At 49.7% G+C, this 22591-nt stretch overlaps 1 protein-coding gene across 3 annotated transcripts in view; it reads right to left on the reverse strand.

Moving 5' to 3' along the window:
* Positions 1-1356: 1356 nt before the first annotated feature.
* The window catches only part of EFR3B (EFR3 homolog B), a 92314-nt gene continuing 71079 nt past the window's right edge, over positions 1357-22591 (reverse strand). For all 3 annotated transcript variants that reach the window (XM_041757162.1, XM_041757161.1, XM_041757160.1), the window contains exons 10-23: positions 22363-22524; positions 21480-21591; positions 21049-21100; positions 19170-19342; positions 18583-18658; positions 17765-17926; positions 16454-16585; positions 14469-14536; positions 13664-13791; positions 12854-12945; positions 9877-9925; positions 7845-7951; positions 6483-6532; positions 1357-6058 (exon numbers count right to left, since the gene is read on the reverse strand). In XM_041757162.1, coding sequence (XP_041613096.1) covers positions 5953-6058; positions 6483-6532; positions 7845-7951; positions 9877-9925; positions 12854-12945; positions 13664-13791; positions 14469-14536; positions 16454-16585; positions 17765-17926; positions 18583-18658; positions 19170-19342; positions 21049-21100; positions 21480-21591; positions 22363-22524 — 1469 coding nt within the window. In that variant the 3' untranslated portion in view covers positions 1357-5952. The remainder of the gene's footprint in view (positions 6059-6482; positions 6533-7844; positions 7952-9876; positions 9926-12853; positions 12946-13663; positions 13792-14468; positions 14537-16453; positions 16586-17764; positions 17927-18582; positions 18659-19169; positions 19343-21048; positions 21101-21479; positions 21592-22362; positions 22525-22591) is intronic.

The raw sequence follows: 22591 nt of genomic DNA on the forward strand, positions 1-22591 counted from the left end.
CCAGGCTCAAGCTTTCATGTCTCTGGTTTTCTTTTTGCTCTTGCTACACCCAAACCCCTCCCCATGTTGCCAAGCTGCAACCTTTCTCTTTATTATACTCAGTGCTTAGCCTTGACCTTCACTACCACTTCCTAACCAGCTGGTGTCCTTGTCTCCCCAACTGGTCCCTTTCCTCCCTAACCCATCATACACAAGTTCTTCAGATTAATGCATACGAAATCTTGCTTTCCTCACATTCCTTGGTTCAAGAGCCCAAAGTCACCCCACCTCAATGTTCTTTCAATGTCAAATTCCAAGCCATGGCAGGGCCCTCGTCCATCAGCTTCACTCTCCTTACCAAACCCCATTTCCCATGTTTTCACCGACCAGTATTCTCACTCTTCTTTTCCCTTCTTCCTTCACCTGTGCCTGAAACCCACCACCTCCCCCGATTTTGAAACCCTTTTAAAAACATGAGCCCAGGATTGACTTTAGTTCTGCTGGGAAAGTTATGATCTCTTCCAGGTAAGCCTCTTCATTCTCTGCTCTGGAGGGCACACAGTCCAGCTGGAATGGCAGTTTCTAGCTGCATGTATATCTTGTACTCTCTTCAGGGAAATTCTAAGCTCCAAAGGGCAAAGGCCAGGAGTTGTGTTTCTTTTTCTTTTTCTTTTTTACATAGGCTCCATGTGCAGCATGGAGCCCAGTGGTGGGCTTGAACTCATGACCCTGAGATCAAGACCTGAGCTGAGATCAAGAGTCGGACACATAACTGACTGAGCCGCCTAGGTGCCCGTTTCTCTTTTATATGTCCCATGGTGTTTGTACAATGCTGGGGCCGTAGATTTACAGCTACATTTATAATTCACAAGAAACTCATACTTACATATACACAGAGATCCACACATATATGTCAATTGCATTAGACATACCCGTGAATGATATAGATCAAATCCAGCTGGGAAACATCTATGTATGGCACTTGCACGTAGACCCCCATATATTGATGCTGTAGGAGTTCATAATTAAAGAAAACTGGAATGTATCCTCAGAAATCCCATATAAAGGGAATCAGAAAGCCTGATTTTTAAGTCTATTGTCTCCCCCACAGTGGATTATATTATGGGCCTAGAGTCTAGTCGTTGTGAAGAAGAAATGGCCCAGGCTTTCCCATCTGAGGATGCTCCCATGCTGGGAATCCTGAGCTTCATGTTTACATCTTGTTAGCATCTTTTCCCCTAGTCTCCTTCCTTTTTAGGTGAGTAAAGTAATGGTAAGTGGAGGTGGCTAAATGTCAGTAGTTAATGTTGGTATTTTCAGATCCTGTTTGCATCTCAAAAAACCATTTACTTTAAAGAAATCAAATACACAACCATGTGGTGACAACATTAACATTTATTTGAAAAGGGCATCATGAAGACTCACTGGGAAATCATGACTAAGAGTCTTAAAGAATGATCTTGCTAAGAATCCTTCTGCCTACAATCCCCCCCTCCCACTCCTTTTTCCCCTTCCTTAAAATAAAACTAATTTGATCAATGAGTTTAAAATACAGAAAACTGCCACAGGCACTAATTCTGCACTCCCATATAAATACATCAGCTGTTATGTACATATATTGTCAACTATGAGCTACATTAATCACACGTGTGCACGTGGGCACACACACACTCAACCAGGTTATGAGGGTCTAAATGGACACAGACACATTACGATGTATGTGTAATGCTGCAGCATTTGTGGATTTACAGCTCTGTACTACATAGGCCAGAATCAACAGTCACGGAGGAAGAGCTCAGAAGGGGAAAGTGATAGCTTGAGGCCCCAAGATCCCCTGAAGGAGAAAAGACCAGGTCAACCTGGCCGGTGCTAAAAGAGAGCCACAGAGCCCCATCACAGTCCCTGTATTGCCTCCCCACTTCCCCAGCTGGCGAGGCCCACCATGAGCATCTTTCCAACATTCTGCAACCTTCAGACCTAGGGTCACTTTCACCAGAAAATTTCTAGGGGATGGAACAGCAGCACATGGCCCTAAACTTCCCCAGACACCAGGGAGATACCTTATTTTAGCAGGATCTGGCTGTCAGGTCTATGGGTTAGGAGAAGCAGGCATGACCTGCTCTGATGGGACATCTTTCCTGTTGACTTTTAAATTTCATACTCAAACTCATACACAGGTCTAGTCCTTTCCCACAGACCCTCATAGGCCAGTTGCCATTTCATGGTCACAGAGAAGGATTGGAAGAAATGGCCTCACTTCCCAGTGACACTCTCTGTGCCCAGGTTAGAAGGCCTGGGGACCATGCAACAGCAACTGGAAGCTGTCATGACCCAGGGGCCCCCAGAGAAACCCAGAGGCCTGGCCTTAGAGCTGTTTCAAGGTACTCTAAAGCTGCTGTGATTCTTAGGCCAATTGAATCATGTCCTCTGGGACCCAGGACACCCAGGGCGAAGGGTAGCATGTATATGATCCTCTTACTACTTCTCAAGTGCTGTAGATTGTTCCAGCCCCACCTTATCACTGCACATCCATTTGTACTTGTGTAGGAGGCTGGACAAAGGACAGTATCTGAGTGAGGATGTTTCTAATTCTTCTCACCTACTTGGGCTCCTCCTTTGATGAGGAGGCATTTAGGAGTCAAGGAACCATTTATCTTTACTTTTCAGAGTCAGGAAAGTGGGAACAGGCCCCTGCACAGGGTAGCAGGGATCCCATTGAAAGGAAAACAAAGATCCTCCAGGATCATATTGGTACTTTTGCTGACCTGCTTTTTACTTACTTACATGATTCAAACAATATTTTTAAAAAGATTTTATCCATTCATTTGACTGAGAGAGAGCACATAAGCTGGGGCAGGGGCAGGCAGAGGGAGAGGGAGAAACGGCTCCCTGTCAAGCAGAGAGCCTGACACAGGGCTTGAACCCAGGACTCTGGGATCACAATCTGAGCTGAAGGCAGATGCCCAACCAACTGAGCCACCCAGGTGTACCATGATCCAACCAAATTAACAGACTCTCCAAATCTCAAATACATTCATGCCTCAAGTTCTGCCAACAGAGTGCTAACTCCATGGCCATGAAGCAAGAGTTCTCAGTGGCTCTAGGGAGCAGTTGGCTTAGATGGGCTTTGCTGGCTCAAGCAAAACAGAAACAGGCAGCAAAGAGGGTTGGTCGAGTGACACAGTGCAGCCAGACACCAGAGGGTTTGGAGGGCAGTAAACGGTGAATTTCAGCCAAGGGCTGGGGTGCCTGCCACACTCTGCTTCATCTTTCTTCCCGGGCTTCTGGGAGTGGTGGGGAGCTATGTGTGTGAGTGAAGGATACTGCTCAGTTTACCAAGTAATTGTCTGCTCGAGTTAAGTCACTTTACACTTTGTGATTCCGAGGCATATTTGGTTAGGATCCAGGTTCTACTTCATGTCAGGAGGCAATCCAATATTCTACTGAGTGAGTTTTTAAATTGAAACTGAGAAGAGGGCATTCAAGAAATGGCTAGTCCTCTAAAAGCAGTTGTGAGGTAAAGAGCGAGCTGCTTTAGACAGGTACAGGGGTGAGTGCGTATGAAGAACAGCAACTGCACCTTCTCTTTTCACTCTGTTCCCAGGGTGGGAAGAAGGAGAGGCATCTGAGTGGGCCTACGGATCTCTGGTTCTAGTGCTGGCTCTAGAAAGAGGCTCGAGGGCCACAACGCCCCAGTCCAAGGACCAGGACCCCATGGGCAGGGCTCAGGGTACAGCTGCCATGGGGTAGACCCTAAAGTCAAGTGGACACAAGAAAGAAACAGGGCTCCTCATCAAAGACAAGCAGGGATAAAGATGGAGAAATCTAGTAAGGAAAGATGTTTGTGGCTCAAGATTGAGATTTTTCTCTGAAGTTTCTTCCAAAGGTTATTTGCCTTCAAATTTTAGCTTAAATTCTGTTTTTTAAACATAAAGAGTAAGGTAAAGAGAAATCTTAGTTCATGCTTATAAATTTGGGTTGAGCATTAGCCAAGAGCCATAGGACAGAGCCAAAAGCCATTGGGGCAGGGTGGGGGTGGGGAGCAGGAGCCAGGCTCCTGAGGGCTTGTAATCATGCAGGCTGTCTGGAAGCCACAGGCCCATAGCACAGAGGCACTGACCAGCATGGGAACTATGGGAATGAGAGTCAGATAGCTCCCCCATCCAAAACATTTATTGCACATGTAATGGGAAAATGCATATGTTAAGGTTTTCCCAGTTTGGGAAAATACACCTATTTATCCTAATAATCAGGCTTTCATTGTGTGTTTGTGCAGGGCTGTGTGCGTGGGTGGGCCAGGTGTCCCGAAGAAGCCTGCCTTCCCCTTGGCAGAAACATCCTACTTCTGGCCCTTCCCCACACAGCCTAAAATTGTAAAAAGAGATTCCTTTGGGTCAGGAATTTACTTACTCTCTCTGTTTTGAAAAAACAAATCCTCTAGGGAGGAATGGTTTGACCATTCACATTTTCCTATAAGTTACATCAGCTCAGAAAAGTTATGAGAAGTCTGCCTGGAAGGGAAGAAAAGGGCTATTTGGGATACAGGGTGCTGCCACGGAGGATACCCAGGAGGCTCTGGAGGTACAAAGGCCCCCAGAGGGAGGATGGGTGCGGGGAGCGGAGGGAGCACAGCAGAAGGCCTCTAGCTCTGCAGCAGCCCCTCCTCTGCACACAGGCAGGCATGGCACTCAGGGAAAATGGAAATCCAGAACCCACAAGGGTCTCCACTGCCTGCCCTCCAACCTCAAGCTTTGCCAGTTGGCAATGATGTCCTGACTTTGTCCAAAGAGTGAAGACATCATTCCAATACCAGGTGCTGGGGCCTCTTTCCTTGAATGAAATATCCAAAAGGTTGACTCTGACAACCTTGCAATGCAAAATGCTATCCTCATAACTTGCTCCCCTTCCCTCTCCCTAAACCAGGCTGGGAGCCTCTTCCATAAGCAGTGAAGTAAGCAGGCCTGGGGCCCCTTGCCACTCTTCTTCCTTTTGAGCCAGGTAGAACCAGATTTTCCAGAACCAGATTATCCCATTCTACCCTCTCTCAACCCAGAGGCTATAGAAACATGCCAGGATCCTCAGGAAGAAAGGCATCAGAGAGAGAAAACTCAACTCAGAGAAACATCCAGAAGGGAGAGAACGATGGGAGGCCCCAACAAGCTCCCTCTGAACGAAGAAGGTGAGAAGATGCCATAGAGGGATGGCGGCCTTGCCCGCGTCTGCCGGCTGTTCGTCTGTGGGGGGCAGGCCCAGCCTGGGGAGAGCCAGCCCCCTCTATGGCCAGCCTGCCCACCCTGCCTCTTCATCCTTTCTGGCCCCGCATGGTATCTTTACCGCAGTTCCTGTTGGAAGGGCTCAACATGAACGAATAGTAGAACAAATCACAAGGACACAGCTGGCAGGGCGAGCAGGAGAGTGGAAGGGACAGCAGGCCGAAGGAGGGAACGCTCTGAGGAGCAGCCACCTTCCAGCCTGGCACACTGCTGCTCTCCCAGAGGAGCTGGAAGCTTGCCCTGCTTCCTCCTGACCACAGGCCGTGGCGGCTTCTTCTGACTGACCGAGTCTCCATCTGGTTCCCTCCCGGGGGGCTGGCAGCAGTGACCCCTGACCCACCCCCGTGAAAGCCCTTCCCACGCTACACCACGCAGGAGCTTCTCGGGACCCCAGCCTCCTTCTGGAGACGCCCATGGTTCTTGGCTCCTGGTGGACACAGAAGAGGAGAAGGGTGGTGAGATGCTTATTGACCCCAGAGGCAGGGGAGGCCTGTCTCCCTCGGGGAGGACAAGGAGGAAGTGGGAGGGCCGAGAGGTGGCCTGAGGGAGGGCCCTCCACCTTGCTTAGCCGAGAAGGTGATGCCAACCACAGTGCTTTTTCTCTGAGGTCCCAGTTCCATTTCCATGCCACAGGGGTGGGTTGTGAGGGCAAGTGCTTCCCTCAGACCCCACCCCTCCGAGGAGCTCTGTCTTCTGGAATTCAGTATACGCACAGATCGGGAAACTTCATCTCGTAGACGGGGATGGAGTGGTTCTGAGGCTGGCCATAGGCTGCGGTGATGGTGCCTGATGGGCTTGGGGGTGGCCTGGGCAGGAGCACACGGAGGAGAAGGGTGTGGGAAGGTAGGGTTCTGGGGTCCCGCCCCGTGCAACCAAAAAGCATAGCTGATTTGGGTTTTTCTTTGGACAGGAACCAGAGACTGTCACCCCATGGGTTCCTAGGTTGCAAATTCTAGAATCTTCTAAACTTCACTTGAAGTCTAACTTCACTGTAGGTTTTAGTAACACTGTTGCTTTGGAAAGTACCAGCCTGGGACACTAGGACTACTGGCCCTTTTCTGGGGTTCACTGAGCTGTCTCTATCTCTCTCTAGTCTTGATTTCCTTGTCTGAGAAAGAGAACTGGTGGCAGACTCCAGCCCTGGAGAGAGAGGCTGTAGGCAGGAGGCCTGGAGACAGGTGTGAGAGGAGGACTCGGGAAGAGGGGTCCCTGCCCAGGGCTGCCACTTACCGGATGGTGATTTCAAAGATCTGGTTGAGTTTGCTCTGCAGCAGTGATGCCTAGACACGAACAGAGGGAATGTGACCTGGTGGGTCCCCCACACCTATGCTAGTTCTCTTGGGTCCATCTGTCTAGAGAACCCATGGAGGCATGGGGCAGTTACAGTCTTAGGAAGGGAACTAGTGTGAGCTCCTTTCTGACACTTATCTGTGGATCCTGGCCATGGGTTCAGATTAGGCAGGGCCACCCAGGGAGGCCTGCTGGGGACAGAACAGAGGCCAGGACCACCAGGAGGACCTCGACAGGCAGTTCTTAAAGGGCCCTTCATTCCTCCAAGTGGGCAGCAGGGCTTCCTGGGTATACAGTCATGAGGCTCAGAGCTGGTTTCAGATCTCCCCTTAACTCCCAAGGAGTAGCTGTGCAAAACTGGTGGGTTAGGGAAGATGCTCTCTCTGGTCCCTTCTGGCTGCAGCTAAGCCCATGTGCATAGAGAGCGACAGCCTGCATGTGCTCAACTTTGAGCTCATGAAATGAGCAATATCTATTTCTGGAGCTGGGACAAGAGGTGAGAATAACGTAGGCCCAGGAAAATCTATATGCATTTACATATACTATTATATTGTTATATATCATGATATACTAGAAATATAGATAATATATCTTGGGTAATAGAAAAGAAAATACCATGTATTCTTACTGAGAGGAAAAATTACAATAAAATAGAAGTTATTTGTAGATTTTGGATGTCTGCAATTATGTTTCATTGTTATGAAGATGGCCACTGTGACTAACAAATCCTGGCATGTAATCAGTTTCAAGAAATGCAAAGACATAAGTCACTCTTCTTACTTATCTGGCACTTTCTCTTTCAAATCTCTTTTCCAGGGCCAGACTATTCCATTCCCCCTGTTGGGGTCCGCTGGTTGGAAACTGGGCCCTGATGCAAATGTTGGCCATCTGCCATGGCTCCTTCCCCCCTTATCCATAATGAGATGAGCATAAAGGCACAGACTTCACAGAGTTGTCTTGAAAATGACATAAGCTAATAAATGTAAGATGCTCTGGCTGTGCCTAGGTGCGAGTTACATACTTGCTATTCTATGTATTACAATCTGTCCATCTGATGCAGGAGCTCCTGAGTCGGGACTTCCTCATTATACAGAAATTATGAGGTTTAAAGGAGTATATGGCTAAGAGCCCAGCCTTCTGGTTCTTGGGGGAAACGATGTAGTACCAGGGCACTGTTGGGATCTAAACCTTAATTTCTGGGTGACAAAAGTGCCAAGACCTCCTAGAAACTCAGTCTGCCCTGGATCCAAATCCAGTGTCTGCTTGGTCCCCAAGGACTCACCCCTGTTAGGGCTCACTTACCCGGGCCCCACAGTGTGCTGCAATCTCCTCAAAGGGTGCCTTCTGGAACTTCTCCACCACCTGTCGCCGCCGTTCACGTTCCTGCTCCTCAACGGCCACACTGTCCACTGCAGCACAGATTGCTGGGTCAGCCCTGGGGTCCCACCCACTGATGCCGGGGTGAGGGCTGGAGAAGATGGACCCCTCCAGGGGAGCTGGGTCTGTGACTGTGTTTTAGGTTCTGCCCTCTGCTGATGAGCAGGGCCATGAGCATGGCATGGAGGATGTGGTGCCCATTACTCAGGCCTACAAAGGCTAGATCTTTTCCCGACTTGGTCTGAGGTTCAGCCCCACTCCTTGTGAAAGAGTTTGAGAACTAGTTAAGTGGGCCCTTAGGCTGGAGTTTATTTATTTATTTATTTATTTATTTATAACAGATTTTATTTATTTATTCACAAGAGACACACAGAGGCAGAGACATAGGCAGAGGGAGAAGCAGGCTCCCTGTGGGAAGCCCAATGTGGAACTCGATCCCAGGGCCTGGGGATCACAACCTGAGCTGAAGGCAGATGTTCAACCACTGAGCCACCCAGGCGTCCCTAAGCTGGGCTTTTAAAGCCCCTGAGTAGCTGTGTTACCACTAGGACTCTCAAAGAAGTTCCTGGAACAGGAAGTACTCTGTCACTAATTTGAAAGGGACAGCAACTATGGAAAAGCCAGATGGGTCCCAAAAGCTAATATGAGAGCTCAGCCCTCCGTGGCTCTGCAATCCGAGATTGTCCAGTTTAAGGCTTCTATGTATTCCTTTTAGCTTCCAAAATAAGTCAGTGAAAATAAAGGGGGAGGGTGGTCAGATATGTTCACACGTTAAGGCGGCAGAGCAGTATGCACATTCAGAAAGTATTACTACCAGAGACAACTGAAATTAAAATGGTTTGGCATTTGAAGGTATAATTTATCATCAGTTATCAGAAAAATTCTCTTACTTGGGACACTTTATTGCCCAATAATCCAAGTAAATGAGGTACTGCTGCATTTTAAAATCTGCTGCCAACAAATATTAATATGATTTGTTCTTAATATCTTCTTTTTTTTTAAGATTTTATTTGTTTATTCATGAGCGACAGAGAGAGAAGCAGAGACACAGGCAGAGGGAGAAGCAGGCTCCATGCAGGGAGCCAGTTGTGGGACTTGATACCAGAATGCCCTGGGCCGAAGGCAGGCGCTAAACCGCTGAGCCACCCAGGGATCCTCAAGTTCTTAATATCTTTCATTAGTCAACTTGTTCTTTTGTATTATAGTGCACCAAAAAATGGTCTAAGTATTTATACAAAATTGCTTTTTATCTAACTGGCTATAACCCTCAATTGATTACTTTTTTTTTAAAGCTTTATCACTTTATAAAACATTTTATTTATTTATTTCAGAGAGAGAGAGAGTGAGAAAGAGTATGAGCTGGGGGAGAGGCAGATGGAGAGAGAGAGAGAGACTCTCACTGAGCTGTGAGCCTGATGTGGGCTTGATCCCAGGACCTCAGGTCATGACCTGAGTCAAAGGCAGACGTTTAACTGGCTGAGCCATCCAGGCACCCCACAACTGATTTTATTTATTTATTTATTTATTTATTTATTTATTTATTTAAAAGATTTTATTTATTTATTCATGAGAGACACATAGAGAGAGAGGCAGACACACAGGCAGAGGGAGAAGCAGACTCCATGCAGGGAGCCAGATGTGGGACTCGATCCCGGGTCTTTAGGATCAGGCCCTGGGCTGAAGGCAGACGCTCAACTGCTGAGCCACCCAGTCATCCCCAACTGATTACTTTTAAAGGCATCTAATTGTCAGTAGAGAAAGGGTTGCCTGACATAGGATATGCTGGCAGCACTACGGATCCCCATCAGGAAAGTGGAACTATTCACTGCAGGATTTGTAGCTGTCATGAGTTTTGGGAAAGCTGCCAGCCTCCCTTCACCTCTGCACTGAATCCCGTAGCAGGCTGCACACACCTGTGCCTCCCCCAGGACCAAGCACTCCCTCTCCTCCAACTTACCGATGGCCTTCTTCAGGGTCTCATAGGTGATCTCCTCGGCAGGCACTCGCTGAGAGAGAAGGTGCAGAAATGCTCAGAAAGGTAAAGTCGGGGTGAGGGAGGGCGGTTTTGGCAGCTCCTTTGCTTCTCAGAAGAATGTCCCCATGGGCAGAAACTCCCCCAGGACCCCCACATTCTCACCAGTCTCTGAACCTCCCCCAGAAGGTGGCACAGAGCCGCCATGGGTGGGGGGGCCATTCCTCATCAGCATGCAGAGGATCACCTGATAGAGCTCACTGCCCTCCCCCCACCTCCAGCTTGTCCCATTAAGCCCCATGGGAGGAAAACACTGTGAAAGTAAAAAAAAAAAAAAAATCTTCAGAAAATATTGGCAGCAGGAGGAAGCAGTTGGCAAATATCTCAAATGTAAATTTTAAGAAGTGAATAACATTTTGAAAGAATCAGGATATAAAATTATCCACCATGGTGATTTGAATATTTACTAAAGGTCAGACATGCTGAAGTTATTCAGGGACCTGGGTCACAGGATCTCAGCCCTCACAGAGCCTATTAAAGGAGGTGAAAAATAATAAACCCAAAGAAGGATTATCCCATAGATGCCTAGCCCCGGGCCAGAGGCTGAAAGCTGTGAAGAGTTTGAACTAAGTCCCAGGTATTCCCCAGTAGACTCTGAGCTCCCTGAGGCAGGATCCATGATCCACTCCTATCCCATCATTCAAATGTAGTATTAAATGAAAGAAGCAGACACAGGAGAGAATGATGTCACTGATAGAAAGTGCAAAAAGTGACATAAGTCAGGCTTTGGGAGAGGGTCCTCTTGGGCAATGACAATGTTCTATTTCCTGATCTGGGCTTGATTGCACATATACATTCCTTTTGTGAAAATTCACTAAGCTGTACTTTTGTGATTTGTTTGGCATTCAGCAAATGCTAGTTTGCTAGAACTAGAGTAGTTCCTACTAGAGTAGGAAAGGCCAGAGATGTAGGTATGGGATACAATCGTTTAAGAAATATTAAGTAAGCACTGGGTATGTGCGGGACTTGTGGCTGGTCACTCAGTAGAAATGGCACAGTCTGTCAGCATGGGAATTACAGGCCAGAGGGAGCTGTGCTGAGCTATCAGCCACTCTGAATCCATCCTCCGCACGTCCATCCATGTAGCTGCTCAGCACTGACCTGTGTGGGAGGTGCCAGGGAAGATCGCAGAGACAAAGAAGATCACTGGTCAAGGGCAGGTAGACAGGGGCTTATGGAGGAAATGGGACACAAGCTGAGCTTGGAAGAGTAGATGATTCATGGGCACAAAGGTGCAAAGGGAGGGGCTTACATATGGGATTACTAGCAAAGACCTGGCCGAGACCTCACGGGTAGACTGAGCAGACCAGCCACAGTGGCACACAGGCTGCCTGCCAGAGCGGAGAGGAAAAGAACACGAACCAGTCACACCAGCCCAGACTATAAATGGCTCTGGATGCCAGGCACTGGTTGGGGGTTTGATCAAATCAGTATTTATTGATCAACTGCTTTGAACTTGGCATTTAAGGCTATAGGGGGCCAGCGTGGGATTCTGATAGGGCATGGTGGGCTGAGAGTGGAAAGAAGTGCAGCGTGGCGGAAGGGCACAGGGTGGAGGCCCCCACACCCCTTGCTTTGGCTACCAGGCTCCCCCTGAGTTAGGTGGACCCTCCAGGAGGGAAAGGAACCCATTCTGGTGACCCAGAATACTAGAGAGTAGTAGGCTCTGTACATGGGCAAGCATTTCTCCTTCTCCTTCTGCTTCACTTAACTCATCAGTTCCTGAGGGTCTTAACTCCTGGGCAGGGAGAATCACAACTATGGTGGGGGGACCAGCCTACTCACATCGCAGTCCTGACACATGTGAGGTCTCCTGTCCTGCAGAGCTGGAAGGCCTTGGAGGGCACATGGTTCAACCTCATTCTACTCTTCCAGTTAGCCTGACTCAGAGCTTCCTTCTTTCCATGGGAAATTTCCAGACAAGTGTCCCAATGAGAGAAGAGTTGGGAAAGTGGAAAGTGGGCACAGTTGGAGGGAAGCTCAGTCTGGACCCCAATGACTTGCCCTTGCTCCAGGGTATCTGGGGAAGGGCTTAGGGTTGAAGCTGTCCCCCATGGCTACCCCAGCACCAGTGAGCAGAAACTGACCCAGTTCCCCCTTCCCTGCCATGGGCATCCTCCTCACTTCCCGCTGAAGCTCTCTCATGTGTCTGTCAATTCCGTTAATGGTGGGAGACACCATTAGACACAAGTATGCTGCATCTTATGGTTTTACCTCCCTCACAACCCCCTTCTCTCCCTCTCGACCCCTTTCTCTCCCTATCTGCCCCTCCCCTTATTTCTTTTTCACTTGTAGGAGGAAAGATGGGTCTTTCCACTGTGATTCCTTCTTCTCTCTTACTCATGGGCTCATCTGCTTTATTTTCTGAGGCGGAAGAAGTAATGGCAGGGGAGATATCGCCAGTTAATTTGAGCAGAAATTAGGTATTCATGGCCCCCAAGAGAAGATGAAAGAGAGATCTTTAAGCTGCAACTTTGTCTTTAAAAAAGCACTTCTATCGATCTATGTGGAAGAAACACTGTGAAAGCTATTCTTGCCCTCATTTCTCCCATTAAGTCTTCCAATTTCCTACATGGAGCGCATCTGCCTCCGTTGGGAATGGGAAATGACCACTAGCAAGCGATCCGTGTGATCTGTATGACACTGTCATGGGAGTGTGTGTGTGTGTGTGTGTGTGTGTATGTGTGTAGCACATATATTTTTTCCAGATGGAGATATCTATGATATATGTGAGTAGAGACAGTAAGAAAATAGGATATTTGAGAACTTTGCTTTCCATGCAACTTTAAATGTGTTATGTAGTTAAGGGAGCCTGGAGCATGGAGTGTCTGACTGCAGAGGAGGCAGGAGCAGGTTCCTTCCTTGGGGATGCAGGATAGCATTTAAACAATAGGACACTCACTTCCTCCTTCTCGGGGCTGTTCCTAGATTCCACCTCCACCTGCAGGGAAATGGTTTCTCCAATGCTCTTCCTCTTGGATAAGCGATCCTCATCTGGGGAAGAGAAGCCCAGAAGCTAGAGTTTCCACTGCTCAGAGCGAGCCAGGATCACACCCTTCATACTGTCTCCCAATCCCCCTGCCTTTGCCAAGCCCACAGCCCCCGGAGGGCTCAGGACACACTGAGGCTATGGCAGGTTTTTTGAAGGCTGCTGGCCTCCTCTGCCCACCTTAGGGTGGTGATTTTGCTGTTTATGGCTAAGATTTTGAAACCATCGAGGAACACAAAGGTGCTGCTTGTGGCATCTCAACTTGCACGAGTAGCTAGCTGTCACTTGTGGAGCATTTACTAAAGTGCCTTTGCCTTTATTATTCTGTGTGCATCTCCCACCAGCCCTCTAAGGCAGGTGTCATTAAGCCCTATTTTATACTCAAGGAAACTGAAACTCAGAGATGCCAGGAGACTTGTCTAAGAATTTTCTGGAAGTAAACAGCAGAGAACTCGCACAGTCCATGTGTGCTCTTTAGGGCTCCATGGGGCTGCTCCTGCCTGGCTCATGGGCCACTTTCTCCCAAGGATCCTGCCCTGGGGAGAAAAGGTGGGGGAATCAGAAGGCTCTCACTTCCACTATGTTTTTCAGCTCCTGTGTGACATGCAAGGTGCCGGGCGGGGGGGTGGGGAGCGAAGGGCACCCGTGTCCCTCACACCCAGGTGCTGTCCTGTGAGGAAGAGCCAGGGGGCAGGCTTGGATGTGCTTGCATGGAGCACCTACCTGTCAGCTGAGGGATGTAGGGCAAGCAGAGCCTGTCTGAATTGTAGCCGCTGCCCCCCAGGACTTCACTGATCTTGCTCTGGCGGAAGAGGAACTCAATCACTACCCCATCAAGATTTTGGGACAACCTGCAGGACAAAGAAGGAAAGAGGCAACCAGAGTGATTTCCTAGTGACTTGATTATAAAAGGAACATGCATCATGCAAAAGTCCCACTTTCCAGAGTCAACATCTCTACATTCTGCATGAGTTCCTTCAGTCATGTACGCTTCTGCACACACACACACACGCATCGCCCCACCCCTGAATTCATCTGTTCTCTGATCCTTTTTATCTACAGATTACACAGTGCGTATTTCACATGAACTCTTCTTCCAAACCACTGTGGTGGAAAGGCCATAGTTTACAAAGCTACCCCCTATTGTTGGACATTTTGCTTTTTCACAGTATTTTTTTTGAGTTTCTCTGAGGCTGACGAGATGCTGGCCCACAGACTGCAGTTGAGGATGCCCCTGGGATGGGTCTAGTGTCTCACAGGAATGGCTCCTCCAGGATGCACATCCCATGGGCTTGGCCAAGGCTCCCAGAGGTTATGTCACATTATCACACAACACACTGATATGGCTCAAGGCGTGGATGATGACCCCATGACAAAGTCCCACTTGACCTAGGATTTCTGGGCCACAGGGTAGGGTCCACTTTTGACCCTCGTGCTCATAAAGGACTCTGCCCCTGGCTTCGGACTGCCCACCTTCTCACTCCGCTGCCTTGGGTGCCTTTGACCATGTCACAGGTGTGCTCCTTACCTGGGCCTCTCCACAAAGACATCCTCAGGGAGCATGTATGGAGCCTCCTTCTTCCTGGTCTCTATCACCTGGAGTCAGGAGGAACAACATAGGAGAGCCGGGTTTGACAGGAAGGAGGAGCTCCAAATAGGCAAATGACGGCATTCCCTCCCCTCCGCACTCCCTCCCCTCCGAGCAGTTCCTTCCTCCCACAAATGCCTTGGCACAGTACCCTACAGCTGAGCTGAAACTCCAATCAACAGTGACCCATAGAGTACCCCAAGAAGCCCAGGCAGACTGCTTAGGCTATCCCCAATGACAGGTATGCATTAAGTGTCCTCCAAATGCAGGGGACTCAGCCCCCAGGAGACAGCAGTTTCTTGTTCCTATGCCCTATTCCTGTTTTCTGCATAAATATGAAAAAGGGAGCACAGGTCACATGGTTCCCCAAACCCTGGTGCATTGCGGAAACATCCTGATGAGCAGTCACACGTGGAAACCTTTGCAAATTTTTGACAGGAAAAGCAAAAGTTATTAAGACAGTAAGAAGTGGGAGGATAGTTGGCAGGCAAGTATGTGCAGGAGGTGAGTAGGCCATGCTGCTGCTATTTTAATGAAGAGGCCCTCTGGGCATTGCCTTTCCTACGTCCCCTTATAGGCCCATGCTGGGGGGGCACAGTGACACAGCACCCTCTCCCATGCCCTCTAGCACCCCCAAACCAGCTGAGACCCAAGGGTTATTTTATTTCATTTTGCATGCGTATTTTAAAGTTAATCCTAGACATTATATCATTCCACCTATAAATACTTTGGAATGTTTATTTATTTATTTATTTATTTATTTATTTATTTATGATTTTATTTATTTATGATTTTATTTATTTATTCATGAGAGACACACAGAGAGAGGCAGAGACACAGGCAGAGGAAGAAGCAGGTTCCATGCAGGGAGCCCGACATGGGACTCAATCCTGGGTCTCCAGGATCACACCTTGGGCCAAAGGCAGTGCTAAACCGCTAAGCCACCCAGGCATCCCGACTTTGGAATGTTTTAAAACATTTAAAAACATGTCTTTTGCGGACAACTGAGAACATTTGATTATAGACTGGGTACTAGATAATACCAAGGCATTATTGGCAACTTAATTAGGTATGTTAATAGCACAGTGATTATGTAGGAAGGTGTCCATATTTTTTACACGCAATGCTGATACAGGTAGGGTAAAACAACATGAGAGCTGAGATTTGCTTTAAAATAAGAAAAAGAAGAAACAGTAAAAGGGGCCAAGAGAAGGAGGGGAAACTAAGTGGGGAAAAATTAGAGAGGAAGACAAATCATGAGAGACTCCTGCCTTAGGAAGCAAAGGGTTGTGGAAGGGGAGGTGGTGGGGGGATGGGGTAACTGGGTGATGGGCATTAAGGAGGGCACATGATGGGATGAGCACTGGGTGTTATACTATATGTTGGCAAGTTGAATTTAAATTACAAAAATATAAAATATAAAAAATTAAATTAAATTAAAAATTTAAAAAAAAAGAAAAAGAAAACGAGTTAAAGAAAAAAGGGGAAAACCTTCCTAACTATTTCATCTGCACGATAGCTATATGGATGTTCACTGTTCTACTCACTGCTTTGGTGATATTTGAAAACTTTCATAATAAAAAACTTAAAAAAAAAAAAAACTAGAGTTAGTCCCAGATGACATGAGAGGCATGAGTGGCTGGGTTTCTGGGAGTGGGGGCGGCACAGAGCAGCAGGAAGTAGAGGCGGGCAGGTAGCAGGTGAGGAAGGGGTACTGGTTCCTGCCTGTGGCGCTCCCCATCATGCTATGTCCTGTCATACAGGAGGAAAGGCTGCCTCTAGTAACTTCTCACTGTCCCTAGTCATTCCACCAACCCTTCCTCAATGCCTAGACTAAGCACAGGGGCTCAGGTAATTAAGGAAAAGTTCTGGGGAAACTGAAAGCCAAGGGCCTCCTGAGCTCTCAGGGTCACGAGAACACCAACCTCATGGATGTGCTGGCAGAAGGCAGGTACTGTTGTGAGCTGGCTGATGAGGTTCAGGTAGGCTGCGCCCAGTGCGTAGAGGGCACAGCGGTTATACACAGGCAGGTTCTCTTCATTGACCTGGGCCACGTCCTGTGGCGACACAGAGGGGCCTGGAGTTTTCTGATTGACAAATTATACTGGTGCCGCACTCTCCACCCAACCTCTTCCAACCTTCTGTAGAGAGGGCCCATCTCTCTAGACTAAGCCTTTTTCAGCATTTGTCCCATAACCTCCCAGGAGACAGAAGTCATCCTCAGTAAAGCAGAAGTGAATCATCCTTAGAACAGTCCATGAGCTGGGAGCTCATAAATACTTGAGTAGAGGGGTGATGACCTATTCTCTACTTTGCAGTGCCAGCTTTGGTGACCTTGACTGTCCAAACCCTCATCGTTAATCCTACCTCTAGGATGCTGTGTCCTTGAATATAGACCTTGAATGATTCTTGGGGGGACTGGGCTGGTTTGCTAAACTGGGTCCATATGTTAAGTTGAAAGAGTTGCAATAGTTACTAGGGATTGGGACACAGAGGAATCTCAAATTCTAGAGTGAAGACAGTCACAGCAGCTGGGTTGGCCTTGCAGGATTTAACACTGGTGGCCTAAGATTCTCTACCACTGAATTCCCAGGGTTGCCATCATTCCTGCTCCTAGGTAGGATATGATGCCACCTAGCTTTAGGAACCTGGACACCCTGGTCTCTTCAGGTCTGAAGGACCCACCCCAATTCTCAGCATCTTTGAGAGTACACTTCCACCCAGAAAGACTCTGGAAGTCTGAAGCCTTATCTAGTGAAGCACTGGCTAAGAGTCATGAGAGAGGCTTGTTGAATCTCCAGATCTCCAGATGTGGGGAGAGAACTGGGAATATATATTTTTCATAATGCTTAGAATAATTCTAAAACACAGCCAACCTTGGGAACCAGACGATCTTTAGAAAAGTTTGTTTTGGGATCACTCGGGGTTTATGAGCAACCTCTTGGTATTCTTGGAGTCTCATCCAGACCTTGTGAGACTCAAAATACTAGGGACTAAAGGGTGTTTTTGAAAGACCCTGTTCCTTGGGTCTCCTTTAGCTGGAGGGATGGGCTAAAGCCATGAATCAAGCATTCTTGGGTGGTTCCCCAAACAGAACCATGGCTTGTGGTCTCTGGAGGAATGGGCAAGCATGGGTGCAATATTCCTGGGCTCTGGACAGTTAGTTGTTGAGCAGCCACAACTTGGTGGTCCCCTGCCCCAATCTCAACCCTATGAGATGCCCACCCAGGTCCCACCTGAACAGCCAACACCAGGCGGATGAGGTCTACCACCACCTCCTCATTGGCCAGCTCAATGCTGATGAGAGCCAGCAAGCCGTAGAGCGCCTCGTAGTGCTTCTGTATGTTCGTCTCCTCCTTACAGCTCAAGTAGATGTGTCTGTAGAGCTGCTGGGAATGCTGGGTGTGGGGGAAGGGGAGGGAAAGTTCGCAGTGGGGTGGGGGTGGAGGCAGGAAGGGCAATGAGAAAGAGAGGAAGACCAATCTGCAGGTGGCACAACAGCTGTGTGTACCCCACCTCCACCTTCAGGGAGAGGATGCCTTCTCTCTCTCTCTCTCTCTTAAGTTTTATTTATTTAAGTAATGCTTACACCCAATGTGGAGCTCAAACTTATGACCTTGAGATCCAGAGTCTTATGCTGTTTGACTGAGCCAGCCAGGCACCCCAGGGAGAGGATGCTTTTAAAGCAGACCCCAGTGGAAGCAAAGGTGCAGGACGCATTTAGGGAAGGGTGAATGTAGCGAAACCAGCATCAGAAGCTGCTGCCTAAACTCAGCTGTGTTTAGGAGAACACAGCCTGCAGCTCAGCTCCGGCTAGGCTCACCAGCAGGTGCTCCCAACTCTGGCCTCTGTGTTGGGCTTGACCCTGGGGGTTTGCTGCCCCCCTGCCCCGCCCATGGGTCAACTGGTCTTCCCGACTAAGCATGCTCAAAGAGCAAGCGAGAGAGCAGGTCTGGCGGCAGTGGTCAGCACTGACTTAGGGGGCTGGGAGGTGGGGGTCCACAGAGCCTGGCCCACCTGGGCTTCACTGGGGCTTGAGGTCACACTTGCTAACCTTCTTCATGAAGACGGTATCCTGTCGGGAGCACTTGTCCACTTTCAGCTTCAGGACCGAGATGTCGCTGAGGGTACTGAGAGGGGACATGAGGGGCTGCCTTAGCCCTGTGCGAGGCCAGTCAGAGCTCATGTGGTGTCACTGGGTTTCATTTTGACATTGTTAGTTGAGTCACAGCCACACTGTGCTTTGGTTCTTAGACCAATCTCCACTTTCCTCAAGTTCTCATCCTCTCTCCTGCCCATTCTTGTTGCTTTTTCTTAAATCCTGATCCAGAGTATTCTCTTCCTCCCTTACCTCCTCCCCCAGTCTTTACGGATAAACCTGCATCCCCTTCCTTCCTCCCCACCCGCTAACTCCATTTAGTACCTGCTCTTGGTCTCCCCCATGTCCAATCCATCCCCAGGCTCCCTGAGAAAGGTGCCCCTCCATCTCTCCTGCCCCCATGGGACCCCAGGGTCAATGTCCGGGATCTGCTCCTGCTGGTTCCCACCAAATAAGGGAACTGTCCTCTCACCTGGATGTGAGGCCTATTGGGAGTCTTCTCCCCCATCACACACCAACTGGAGGGGAGACCCCAAGTTCACCTGATGGTTGAGAACTTGTGGCGGTTGCCATGACGATCGATGAAACTGATGAGAATCTCTAGAACGAAGAGGCGGATCTCTGCATCCTCCATGAGGGCGGTGGAGAGAAGGCGGTCAAGGAAGTTGCTGGGCAGTGCTGACATCATGTTGTTGCACTGGAAACCTGTGGATACCTGCAAGGGAACCCAGAATGCCCATGCTTAGGAATGCTGGTCCTCCCGGTGTAGGGAGGCTCTCATGCACCCAATCTCTCTCAACATCTCCCAACCCAGGTCCTCTGTCCTCCACCCTAGGCCCTGGATGCCTGATGCAACTTTTTTGAACATGCCAACAACCACCTAGACAGGTCTTAGGTTGTTAAAAGCAAGCAAAGGGTAAGCGCAAGAGGGGAGCAGGAGCCAAGGAGCCTCTGAACCTAATGTTCCAGCCATCTAAGCGCAGCCAGTGAACGCTTACCACAAACACAATGTTGCATTAAGAGCGTGGACAGTCACAACGACATGGAGAGATGGTGGAAGAGCATACAGTTGGGCTGAAGAACCAGAACCCACACACATAAAACAACCATTTTGTTACATCTCTTCTACGTAGCCTTACTGGGGGTCTTCTGGTTAAAGCCAGCGGGCATCAGTAGACACATCATATATGATGTTGTCAAAGCATTCACAAGCAGCAAAACATATTTCCTGTTAAGTTCATATTGCAAAAACAATGCCTTTGATGATTCAGTAGGCCCCAGGGGATCTAGCAAAGCCTGGTGGCATCATTGGTGAACATCAGCTGACGGATATGAGTGTACCCCAAACTGTCACCTTGATAAGGAGCTGAATGCAGTGAGAGTAATGAGAGTAAGCTCAGCAGAAATGGCAGGAGTACACAGACCAAGGAGGTCACCAGATGTGGGCAGTGCCCGCATAAAAAGCCTTTATAAAAACACAATGACATGAACGGTGTGGACTCGGGACAGGGAATGTATGGGAGTGACAAGGTGACAAGGTGTGAATGGGAGTGAGTGGGGTGTGTGTTTCAGTGTGACTGAACAGAGACTGGGGCTATGGGATGAGATGGGGAGTCGGGGAGGGGAAGGGGACTGGGGATTTCCCACTGTTAGTCTGAGAAGTGTGAAATCTGAAGGCACATCAATTGTACACTGCCACCTACTATTTGAAAAGGAGCATTTCTAGAAAATTCTTCTTGTGATTGTATGTGTGACTGGTGAGGGTAGATGGAAATAAGGACAACCATGAGAAGAATCTAGTTGTGAGATGTCCAGGGCTTAGGTGGGGCCGTGTGTAAGAATAGTAGGGGAGGGGCTGTTATACACAGATTCCAGGACCCCCCTGGGACTGATAGCTCCGAATCTCTAGGGAAGCTATACCTATTTTAACAAGTTGATCATGGAGATGGCATTGGATTGGAGGATAATGAATCTGGACTCCAGTGATGGCTGCAATGATGTAAAGAAGAGGAATGTAAAACCCTGATGAAGGCAGAGCTAGTGGCCAGGGGACAGAGGTGAGAACAAGTGCGGAGGAGCAACAGGTGGAAGGGACCTGGGGAGGTACTTGGAAGGTGAAAAAAGGCAGGAACTAAAGATGCCATCCCAATTCAGAGATGATGTTTGACAAGGCTATCAGGAAACTTTGTGAACATTAGGAACAGTATCCAGCCTGCTCTGGGTGACCCAGCTCTGTGGATACCCAGACTGCTAGAGTGTAAGGCAGGTTGGATTTCAGCCCCCCTATTCATTCACCCTTTAGGCTGGGCATATTTGTGCCGTGTGCAACCTGAACCACTGTATATGGTAGCCTTCTCTTGGTCCCTTGGAGGAGCTGCCTCCCGTAGAGGCAGAGCAGGAATGGGGACAGGAGAGACTCACCTGAAGGAGGGATTTCAGCAGCATAATCTGGGTCAGCCGGTTCCTGTTCTCTCTGTAGACCAGAGACACAGATACTAGGATGGTGATGTGGGCAGAGATCCCATGCTTCTCATGGGCCCCTTGTGATTAGATTCTCCATGAGGCTTGTTACCCAGGACTCCAGTTGACTTCCAGGGCCAGGAAGCAGACCAGAGAATTATTGGCTTGCCTCAAAAGTAGGAGGTAGCTATTGGTAGGGAAGCTTGAGGAATTGTTGTGGGACCCAAGGGCCCCACTAAAGCCTGCTGAGGGATTCGAGAGTAGAAGAGAAGTGGGGGCAGGACCAGGAAAGTTAAAATGGAGAAAGGAGTCAGCGAGAAAACACAGGAAGGGAAGCTGGGGTGGAACGTCGGCCGATAGAGGAGAAAGGGGAGCAAGGCTGGTAGGCTTACCCTGTTTTCCCTGTCTCCATGGGATGGTGCAGGGAAGGCAGGGGGACCTTGCTCATGATGAAAAGGATCACCTCGGAGCGCTGATAAGTAGGCAGCGTGCTGGCAAAGGAGCCTGCAGGAAAGGGATGGGGCCCAGGTGAGGCTGCCAGCTGCCAGGGTCTGCCCTCCACCCTTCACCTGAGCAAACCACTGCCCAGAGTGCCGGCTGCGTCTCTAGGGAGACAATTAAGACGCAGAGGGAGAAACCTAGACGACGCCAGGGGACTCCCGGGCTCCGGCTCCTTCCCTGGTCTTTCCGCAGGCTGTGGTGAGTGTCTCGGGGAAGCAGAGGGGAGCGCCCGCGGTGCTAAGCAGGGAGGCTCTGAAGTGAGGAGCCCTGCACGCTGGAGGGGTGGAGGCCCGGTCCCCCCGGTCCGCAGCCAGGAGCGCACCCACGGCCTTCTCCCTGTCCTCCCTCCCGCTTCTTCCCTTCCTCGCTCCTCCCCTCCAATCGCTCTAGGGCGGAAGCATCAGACACGCCTGACCCGGGGGCTTGGGTGCAGGAAGACTTCGCCGCTCTCAGCCTGTGATTGGGAGTCCAGCCCGAGCAACCCCGCGGACCTCGTTCCGTGCTCTCCCTCAGGCCCGGCTCAGGCCAGTCCCAGAGCTGTGGGCGCCGGTGACTGATTCCATCTTCTCCGACGTCCGCGAGGAACACAATTTGAGCCGACGACCCTCTTAGAGCGCCGGGGCGTCGTGGTCCCTGCGGCGGTGGAGGCTGCCCCCTGCCCCGCCCAACCCGGACCTGACCCTGCAGCGCAGGCCACGCCCACCGCCCGGCCCCGCCCACACAGGCCCCGCCCACCGCCCGGCCCCGCCCACAAGGCCCCGCCCCCGGTCCCACCTATGGTCTTGATGACCGCCTCCTGGAACATGCGCTCTTCGTGCTCCTTGATGATCTTGGTGCCCAGGCTCATAGCCACGTCGTAGCTCCCGGTCAGGGCGTAGTCGATGCTGAGCCGCAGCTGCCTCAGCAGAGTGTTGAACATCTCCAGCACAGTGGGCCCTGGGCGCAGCCGGGGTCGGGGGGTGTGTGGAGCGAAGGGAAGACCCGAAATCCAGGGCTGGCACCT

Source organism: Vulpes lagopus, chromosome 5, assembly GCF_018345385.1.
Source record: "Vulpes lagopus strain Blue_001 chromosome 5, ASM1834538v1, whole genome shotgun sequence".
NCBI classification, from domain to species: Eukaryota; Metazoa; Chordata; class Mammalia; order Carnivora; family Canidae; genus Vulpes; species Vulpes lagopus.